This window comes from Lynx rufus, unplaced genomic scaffold (genome assembly GCF_022079265.1).
Source record: "Lynx rufus isolate CCGP_SWC_20201006 ecotype Redwood Valley unplaced genomic scaffold, mLynRuf1.p SCAF_19, whole genome shotgun sequence".
Classification (NCBI taxonomy): Eukaryota; Metazoa; Chordata; class Mammalia; order Carnivora; family Felidae; genus Lynx; species Lynx rufus.
The window spans coordinates 29,369,808-29,379,403 of NW_025814833.1; the positions used below are offsets into that span (position 1 = coordinate 29,369,808).

The 9,596-nt window shown below is 42.5% G+C and overlaps 1 protein-coding gene and 1 non-coding gene across 4 annotated transcripts; both read right to left on the reverse strand.

Annotated features, from left to right (window-relative positions):
- Positions 1-291: 291 nt before the first annotated feature.
- Positions 292-9,264, reverse strand: RBMX (RNA binding motif protein X-linked). 3 transcript variants are annotated; one of them, XR_006962556.1, is made up of 10 exons: positions 9,132-9,262; positions 7,904-8,032; positions 7,604-7,710; positions 6,951-7,122; positions 6,196-6,348; positions 5,742-5,856; positions 5,524-5,649; positions 5,354-5,436; positions 2,507-2,589; positions 292-1,564 (listed from the first exon to the last, which is right to left on the reverse strand). XR_006962556.1 is itself a non-coding variant. In XM_047082029.1 (9 exons), the coding sequence occupies exons 2-9, from the start codon at positions 8,010-8,012 to the stop codon at positions 4,497-4,499; spliced, it is 1,086 nt and encodes a 361-aa protein (XP_046937985.1). In that variant the 5' UTR covers positions 8,013-8,032; positions 9,132-9,263; the 3' UTR covers positions 4,403-4,496. The 3 variants fall into 3 exon arrangements, 2 of the variants coding, with proteins under 2 accessions (XP_046937986.1, XP_046937985.1); XM_047082029.1 differs by lacking the exons at positions 292-1,564; positions 2,507-2,589 and adding an exon at positions 4,403-4,717 and having other exon boundaries at positions 9,132-9,263; XM_047082030.1 differs by lacking the exons at positions 292-1,564; positions 2,507-2,589; positions 6,196-6,348; positions 6,951-7,122 and adding an exon at positions 3,704-4,717 and having other exon boundaries at positions 9,132-9,264.
- Positions 7,786-7,854, reverse strand: LOC124514091 (small nucleolar RNA SNORD61). The gene has a single exon (XR_006962582.1). It is a non-coding gene; the product is annotated as a small nucleolar RNA SNORD61 (small nucleolar RNA).
- Positions 9,265-9,596: the final 332 nt, after the last annotated feature.

Here is a 9,596-nt window from a genome sequence, read left to right on the forward strand (position 1 = left end):
TGTGCCTCCCCCAAGAGTTAAGCAGTAAAAACCAGAGTATACCTTCTAGTCTTTTAGCTTCTAGTTCTTTGGTGTCACTGCCTATGTAGGGGTAGAGACTAAATGGGCTCACCTCATTTACCTTGATACCTACACCTGAAGCTCACTCCCCTAATAAAAGCAGCCTAGTCACAGAAGAGGCCACCTTGGGGACTATGTTCCAAGGCAACCGCTCAAGATGGACACAAGGTCATATGGAAAAGCCTAAATTCCTTATTACAAAAGAATAAAGAACCCAGGGGCCACAACATATGCATGTTAAGTTTTATTAAGTTTCAAATACAAAACATTCCAAAAAGAGAAAAGTGATCTAGGATATCTAAGTCCTGTATTCAACTACCAGTTCAACAAAACATTTTATCATTGTTTCTTTTACAACCAGTATAAAGCCAGAAGACTCAAGATGGATTCTTTTCCCAACGGGAGAATTAAGTCTGCTGGGTCAGTAAACTATTTGCCAACAGCTGAATGGTCATTTGGGTATGCTTAATTTCGACTTCATATTAATGATCACTATGTTTAATTTCTATGTTCTACACTATTTTCCAGATACCTAAATAAAATCTCCAGAGCCCAAGTCATCAGAAGCATAATCCCACGTACTTTACATCATAGGATTGAGGAAGACAGCTATGTAAGTGTCAACAGCTATTTAAATTTGGTCAATACCCTCATTGTCTGGGATTAGAAAAGCCTGTCCGAAGAGGGTTAGAATTCTGGGGTTATTTCCCACAATGACAAAGATCAAAGATGATAGCGCTGATTTTACGATGAAGAAAAAAAACCTTAGGAGTTGAGTTGGTTTTTCTAACCTAACGACTCAAATCTGTTTCCTTTGGAAACATTAGCTTTTTTATACTACCAGCTCTGGTCTCCAACACAATTGGTTTGTTTCCAAGACAGGTGGTGGGGGTAAAAGCAGGCTTACCAAACAATAGTTTAAAAAAAAAAAAAAAAAAAGCCAAGTGGCCCAATTTTGTTTCCAGTTTTTAAAGTGTGCTTTCAATCATTTTAGCTGTTTCCAGTTACTCTAAGTTTCCAGACACTACTCCCTTGGTTTTCTGACTAAACCCCACTTCGGGATAAACTGCACCAAAATGTTCCACTTGCTGAAAAAAATCAAACACTTTACTGGATAAAGAGTTACCACTTATGCCTTTCATTTTTCTACTTCAACTTTCTGACAGTAGTCATCAGCCAGTTCTAAACTGCAGAGTCGTCCCCGAGGACTTTAACAGAATGAAAGCCAAACTTGTCAAATCCACGTGAAGAACCACAAGAACTTCCTACCTCCACTTACCCATTTCCTTAAATGCTCCCCTTTATCTGGTCAATTACTTTTTTTTGAAGTAACTACCACTCCCTAGTTAAGAGTGCTAATCAACACTGGTGCCTTCCTTCCTCAGATCCACAGGAACCCTCGAAGGCAAAAACTCTATTGCCTGCACCAAACCAATTCTGAGGAGTACTGCTTATGCAACTGTTGTGCCTTATCGACAATCAGCATTCTTCTGCTTCAACAACTCTGTAAAATGAAAAGCATGTGATCAGGTCACAAGATATTGTTTTATACTGGAAATTACTCCCCTCTTACCCATTCTCTAAACACATACTTTGTAACTGGCAACATTTCCTTTAAGCTGCAAGCTCCAAGATGCAACCGTAAATACTAATTCCTTTATCACTTTGGGAATATTAAAACCATGTCACCGTTATGCCGGTAACATTACTCGTAAGTGGAACTTAGAAGCAGCTGCATCTGTTCTCCCTTTAGACCATTTGTACTGTGGCTGAGGCGGCACGAATAAAAAGGGCGTCCTCTTACAAAATTCACAGGACCAAGTTTGAACCTCATGGAAGTGAAGTCTGTGCACCTACCAAAACACTAACTGTACAGCTCCAGTCAACAACTGCTTAAGGAGACTAGATTAGCAAGCTTTGTAATACACTCAGAAGTAACTAACACAGGGCATGAAGAGGTACCAACTTCCAGTCGTACCAACTTCCAGTCGTAAATAACATGGAAAGTACAGCACAACATGGGGGGGAGGGGAGCTAAGGGGCACCTGATTGGCTCAGTTAAGCATCTGGACTCTGGCTCAGGTCATGAGCTCATGGTTTGAGATCGAGCCCCCATGTCTGGCTCTGCGCTGAGAGCGCGGAGGCTGCTTGGGATTCTCCCTCCGTTTGCACACACGCTTGCTTGCAAACTTAAAAAAAAAAAAAAAAAAAAGCTAAGATCACTTGACTGAGCCACTAATGGCAACCTACCTGTTTCACCTCACCCTCCATTCTAATGGATAACTTAACGCGCCAGGTGTAAAATACATTACAGCACTTAACTTTATCCTCCTCACCCACGTTAGGTTATCCTACCCCGTAGGGAGAACTTACAACTATCACAGCTATGCAAACAGGCAAAGCTACATAATTTGTATCTATAAAGGCCATGGCTTTTGAAACTTACCTTAGCATTTGATTTCTCTTGCTGTGAGGTTTATGTAGTGTGAATAAATCAGCACTCCAACCATAAGGACCAAAATCCTCAACCTGTAAAAATTAAATAGGTAAACTAGTTATCTCTCTTAAAGGAAATTCTTCAAAACTTGCCTACAACTGCTCTTTTCCAGAAAGAAAAGGCAAGTTCAGACTTGCAGCTTAACGTATTTCATGTTCTACTAATTCTCTTAAGTGGTGGAAGATTCACTGGCTTGGGATGGACTGGAATGGCTTAAAATGGTTAAGTCGCATGGCTTATGGATTCTCATTCTGTTCCAATGGTGCACTGCCATGTTAAATCCATAAGTTGAACGGACAAAACTTATTTGAAGGAATAAGTGCATTGTAAGGATTTTTAGTTGGAGGTCTTCAAGTTTACTATATTCAAGAGCATCTTTTTCAACTTCATGGCTGGACCTGGGTCATGCTGCCTCAGGTTTTGCTTTTTAAAGACCACTTTGCAATAGATTTTCTCCATACAGTGTAGTTCCATAGAACTAAAAACAAGTCAGGCATCCAACTAAATGTCAAGTTTGCAATGGCTTGCAGGGGCAAGAGTGGGACCCCAAACTTAAGCCATTTCCTACATTGACTAAAAGGCTATTTTGAAAAATGTTAAAACATACGAAGCATGTTTAAAGGTCTTCATCAAAAATACTTTAAAAAAAAAAAAAAAGGCACCCCCTCCCAAGCCCCAGATCGCTATTGGTAAACAACAGCTGTATTATTAAGGCCTTTAAGTGTCACACATGCTTTAAAAAAAAAAAAAAATCCATGTGTTGAATTTGGAGAACTTCTAATATGCTATCGAACACTTTGCTTTTCCAAAAGTTTTTTTTTAATCTAGAAAGCATTTCCATTGCCATGAGGTACAGTATGTCTCACTGTACTAGGAGGAAGGTAAGTGTTCAATCTCGACTTAGACGGAAAAACTAGTTTGCTTTGCTTACCATCTTTGCTGTTTCACAGGCATTTGATGCTTTAAATCTGATGTGGAATGCTGATAGATTCACTTTTTAGAAGTCATAAGCCTTTGAGAAGTTGGAGATAACTTCATTGCTTATCTATTTTCTCCTTTGCAATCAAGCTGTTCCTTAAAAGTGAGACACTACAGAGTTGCAAAAATTTGAAACAGTAAGAGCAAGCACCGTTTGCAGCTTCATGGTTGGTTTTGGCCAAACTTTTTATTTAGTATTCTGTAGTTGCTTAACACACACTTAAATGGTCTTATTGGGGGAGGGGAAAGGGGAGGTTCTTGTAGATTCCCAAGGAAATGTCAGAAAGGCAAAATATGGCCAGCATTATCCATTTGCTTTTTTGGATTTACTGGGTGAATAGCACTTTCCTTACATAAAAGCATCTGATCTCAGGTTTTTCATACTGAGAACATGGAGATTTCAGTTTGAAGACACTCTGAAATCCTAAGAGTAGCATATCCCGACCACCCTCTAATAGCTAGCTTGTTTGTATAGGCAGAAGAATTCCACCTCTCCATTTTAGATGGCTAGATGTTTGTGGAAGGTCCTAGAATTGCTTGCCTCATTTACTGGGAAAAATCAAGATATAGGAAGTGACCTTTAGGGACACTTTTACTTGGAAAATTACAACACTAGTACACAAGTCAAGTCTTAAACACATTTAACATTTGCTTACTGAAAGCAATGTCATAAAGTCAAATAAGATTAACAGATTTTACTTTTTTCCCTCACAAGAACATAAAAATTATGGAAGGGGAACTTAACAGGAAATTTAAAAAAGGTAACACAATTTTTCCTTTTAGTAGTCCTTGGGTAGTTATGACAGAAAAGGTTCCACTGTTTTGTTTGTTTCTTTGAACGGGGATTTTGGTCCAAAGTTTTGTTTGCTTTTAATATCTGCTTCTGCCTCCCCCTCTATCAGATCGGCTTCCTCCACGGCCACCACCTCTTGGTGCTCCGCGGCTTGAACTGCTGTAGGAATCACGTGGAGGAGGGTACCCCCCTTTCCATAGAAGGGGGAAGCCCTCTTTCTTGTCTGCCAACCCGATCACGACCACTTGAGTAGAGATCACTTCGGCTGCTTGAGTAACTGTCTCGACTTCCACCATATCCGTCACGTGAGCTGCTGTAATCATCATAGCGACTGCTTCCACCATAAGATGGCGGGGGCCCTCGTGTAGGTGGAGCACTACGTGAGTTACCTGCAGGGTCAATGGTCAGGTAATATGGCAACACTATAAATTGTATATATACAACATTTAAATCTGAATTTACAGAATTCTTGTATTAAACGTTTACTTTCTTAACTGGAAGGTTTTAAACTCTGCCATTGCTGGCCATTAACAGGGATTTGCTCATCTGCTGAGATACGGAAATGGATGGGTTTTAATGTTTGTTTGCAAAGACTGAAGACGGTGTGTATTTCAAGAGGATATTCCAGACAGCTTGTTATTTTAGAGAAGACACTCAGACACTTTCCAGTGATAAGTTGCAATTTTGAACTGTAGACTTTCCTTCATATTGCAATGGTAAACATTTGATCTTGTTAATAAAATTTTTAAATTGTATTTTCACTGTTGGGGGAAAACACATAAGGCTGCCAATTTAAGCAAGCAAAATCCCCTCCAAAGCAAGCAAACAGCCTCAAAAAAAAAAAAGAAAAACTTAGAAAAAACAAAAGCCCCTCACAAAACTAGGAAAAGCCCAGCTGATAAAGTTACCCCTTAAAAGCAAGCAAATATCCCTTAAAAAGCAAGCACCACACAGCCTAATAAAGTGGCTCATGAACCTAAAAACTCAAGCTGGTGATACTCGAAGACCCTCAACCAGTATCTTACCATAACTCTCATATGAATCTCTGTAGGAGCCTCCACTCGGATGATCTGAATAGTCACGATCACGACCATAGCCATCTCTATCACTGAAGAGAAAAACTCGTAAGCCACAGGGTAGCAATATTCAGAGCAATTTTATTTACAAGCTGTCGCAGGCTGCAGTATCACTTTACCTATAGCCTCTTGATGGGTAGTCATCACGTGAACTGGAATGACCATAGTCACGGTAAGTATAATCTCTCGGGGGTGGTGCATAATCTCTTGTATCACGAGAACTTGGGTAATCTCTGCTTGAATAGCTACAAAAACAAAAATTAACTCGGTTCACACTTTTGGCAAGTTCTCCCTTCAACCGAAATTATGGAGACAAACTACTACACTTGTCTGTTACCTGTCTTTAGTAGAATATCCGTCGTCTCTTGGGGACAAATAAACATCTCTACGAGAGGGCAGGGGTTCCCTTCGAGGTGGGCCTCCATAACTGTCTCTTCCACGTGACACAGGAGCTTAAGACAAAATAACCATTTTTAGAAATACATCCAAAGTGGGAAGCTTCGGTGAATGTGAATTTCCATCCAGATAATGAAAGCAGGGCAGTTCACTCAGATAGGACAGAGGGTATGGAACTCAAAGAGTTTCTTCCCTAAAACCCCCCTGTTCACAACTCAAGTCTTTTCAGTGCATATTAACTTCACGTACCTACATCACCCCTAGTCCACAAGTCACTTTCATAAGCATCTTTTATATTGAAGATTTTTATTTTTAACCATCATTTTTTAAATCCCTTGTCAACCACGTGCAGGTCATGGTGGCAGAATGGATTGTTCTATAAATCCAGCATTTACCTCTTCCTCCCATTCCACTGCTACTGCGAACTGGTCCTGAAGGGGCTGATCTTTTAGGAGGAGGGCCACCACTTCTTGGTGGAGGTCCTCTTTTTACTGGAAGTGGTCCCCTGGAAGAACTCATGTTAAAATTCATGGAATAACCACCATCATCTACATTAAAATAAAAAAGAAAACCCTGTTAATCGTCGTAATAATCAGTAGGAAGCTGTACAAGTTCTTTTATGCTCTATCAAGAATGACCATTTTCTGTTCAGTTGGGGAGTCTTGTTTTCGTTTTCACTTCTACAAGACTACTAAGCAGAAGGGAGTCTATCTAGACCAACCAAAAAACGGTAGTCTTTAAATTGCTTCAAAGAAAAAACACGAATGGTTTCATTTTTATATACTTAAAATGAAGGCCTAGATCAAAATTTTTCTGTGAAGTCTTCTGCAATTTTCCCCCCCACAAACTACCTAGTTCTGGTGCCCATTTTCATATTTAAATTAGCTCTATGCCCAATGTGGGGCTCAAACTCACAACCCCAGAGATCTGGGGCTTTGAGCCAGCTAGTTACCCTACCCACTGTTTTTTTAAACACAAACTTATAATGACTTCTAGGTGTCTTAAGTCTCATGGACTTCGATATATATGCATCAAGTGTTCCCAGTATCAGGTGGAGTCTTTACACAAGGACTTAACCAACGCACACACTGGCGTGAGGTCTGCAGTTCCCAAATTCCACACCAAGCCTGAGGCAGACCCAAGTCATTACCCATGTGCCCTCCACGTGAGGGAGGTCCCCTGGTTCCTCCACTTCCTCCTCTTCCGCCCCTAAGACCTCTTGGGGGGCCTCTGCTTCTTGGGGGTGGAGGTGGTCCACGTCTGCCACTTTCAAATGACGGTTTAGTGGCTTGTTCTACCTTGATGGCTTTTCCATCTAAGGACTAAATAATATCAAAATGTAATTCCATCAACATTTAAAGAAAACCTGCAGATCCCTTCACTATGCCACGTGACGCCAACGCACCCTTCAAAATAAAGTTTGTAGGTAAATTTTGCTCAATAAAAATACGGGGTCGTTTTTCCATTGGAACTTTTTGAGAATGCTACGGAGGAGTTGAACCCAAACATAAGGTCCATTGCACTACTGGTCAATAAAACATAAAAGGCCAGTCAAGTTGTTAACAAACTGATAACCGAAAAGCCCAGTTTTCAAGTAGAGAACAGAGTCATGCAACATCCTGAACTGAGACACTTTCAGAGCATAATCCCTAACTTTGCAAATTGTGAATTCACAAACGGCTAAGATCAGATGCATCTAGAAAGGCATACACTCAAAACACAACTCAAGAGCTACCCTCGACCAGATTTCAAGAACACTGTGCCAATTTATGCACTAGAAACGGGATCATTGTGCCATCTCACCTTTCCGTTCATGTCTCTGGCTGCATCCTTAGCATCTGCTGGGCTTTCAAAGGTGACAAAAGCAAATCCTCTCGATTTGTTGGTCTCACGATCTTTCATCAACAGAACTAAAAAACACAGTTTTGGGGGGGGGGGCGTTACTCTAGTTCAAATGAAATAACCAAAGCTAGTCTATAAAATGCAAGCTCAGAACTTCTTAGAGGACAAAATGTATCATGTCAGACGATCAACGTAATCAAATTCATCACAGCTTACATTTTTAATTATTCACAGCTCCGCGTAAGCCTTCAGAGAACTCACCTTCCACTATTCGTCCATATTTGCCAAATACGGCTTCAAGGGCTTTTTCATTTGTTTCTGTATTGAGGCCACCAATGAAAAGCTTTCCTGGGCGATCTGCTTCAACCATTTTTTCCCCCTGGTGAGAGTCTGTTGAAAAAGAACAGTATTACCTCCCTAGAAAAAGTTCAAGCTTATGGGACACATGTATTTATTGGCACATCTTTCTTGTTATACTATAAAATCGTCATTCCTTAAAAACTGAAGGCACCAAAAGCATTCTCTTCTTCCAAGCGTCAGCAGGAAACCAATTTAAGTAGTTTAGTGATAGCGCAGTTTGCATTAGACCAGTTAAAAGGCCCAAGTTAACTTATGCCTCCATTCTTAAACCACCTTGGCAATTTTAATCAACTACTCAACGTTTGAAAAAGCAGTTCTAGTTTTAATCCTACATGTGTTGCCTTTTAAGGATTCAACGATCACATCCAAATTACCCTGATGGTTTTTTTTAAGCGTGTAGCCTCATTCAAGGTCACAGGCCAGTCGGAGGACCTCTTCCAAGAACTTTGTCTTTCCTCGTTAGGATTCCCTAGTAAACCTAAGCAGAAATCTCAAGTTTGAGCCAAGTTATACCTCCCCTTCTCCACCAGCCCCTGCCCCGCCGAAAAGGTTTAAAAATAAAAAAGGTTTCGGCATCGTTTCATAATAACGGAAGGTGGAAGCGCGCATCGTATCACTCAGCACTCCATGACTGCAGCAGAATCCAATTAAAACCCGTCATTAAAAAGCGCGTGGAAAACACAAAATGGCGACACTTGGATTCAACCCAGAAAAGCCTACACCGGCCAGGGGAGTAACTTTCGCTATCGGCAGTGGCTGGGAAAATCCGAAGGGCTTCCTCTCCAAGGCCGCCAATGAACAAGGACCCGCGTAAAAGTGCACGTGCCCGTCCGTAGCGCCAGCGCCATCCCAATGCAGGTACCGCGGTGGCGCGGCCGGCCCTCGTCCCGTTCCCACCCCGGCCTCCGCCGCCACCCCCGCAGGCGACAGCCAAACTTTCTCGAGAGGCACCCGGCCGAACGGAGCCCCCACGGCCGTTTTCCCCGGACACGCTCAGCCTTATCGAAATAGGTCGGCACCTCTCGGTTCTTAAAATGGCGCCCGCCACCCCCATCTCCGGGGAGATAATCCCAAGTTCTAACGTGGCAGGAACGTAGGCGCAACGGGCGAAGGGCAGGGGAACACGTACCGGAGGGGTGACGACGGTTCCAAGCTCCTACGAGCTCGCCGGCAGGGGCTTCGTAGCAGCCCAGCACGAGGGAGGGCCGCTGGCTCCGAGAACGGAAGAGGGAAGCCGCTAGCACTACTGCGCAACGAGGGCGAACAAAGGAGACAGCAAACTTTATACTGCCCGGGAACGAGGCTGAAGGACCCGGATGGAAACCGAGCTTAGAATTTGAAACGCTAAGGGAGGGGGAGAGGTTCCCAGCCTCCCCATTGGCTGTCTTCTCTGTCATTCGCTCTTCGCTCCTCCCCTTTCCCCGGGCCCCTCCGCGTTTGGGCCGGCGCCCGTTTCTAACCGTTTCCCCAGCCCCCACCCGTGCTCCACGAACCCGCGTTTTTGCTTTCCGCTAAAATGGTTCACGGGCTGCCTTTGATACCGAGCTGAAATTTATTGCGTGTTCTAGGGGGCCGGGCACCGTGCGAAACTTTA

Coding starts and splice junctions, on each gene's coding strand:
- RBMX (XM_047082029.1), bottom strand. CDS start 8,012: ATGGTTGAAGCAGATCGCCCAGGAAAGCTTTTCATTGGTGGCCTCAAT. Junction 7,123..7,603: donor CCAGAGACATGAACGGAAAG/GTGAGATGGCAC, acceptor GATATTATTTAG/TCCTTAGATGGAAAAGCCAT. Junction 5,437..5,523: donor TACCCATCAAGAGGCTATAG/GTAAAGTGATAC, acceptor TTTTCTCTTCAG/TGATAGAGATGGCTATGGTC.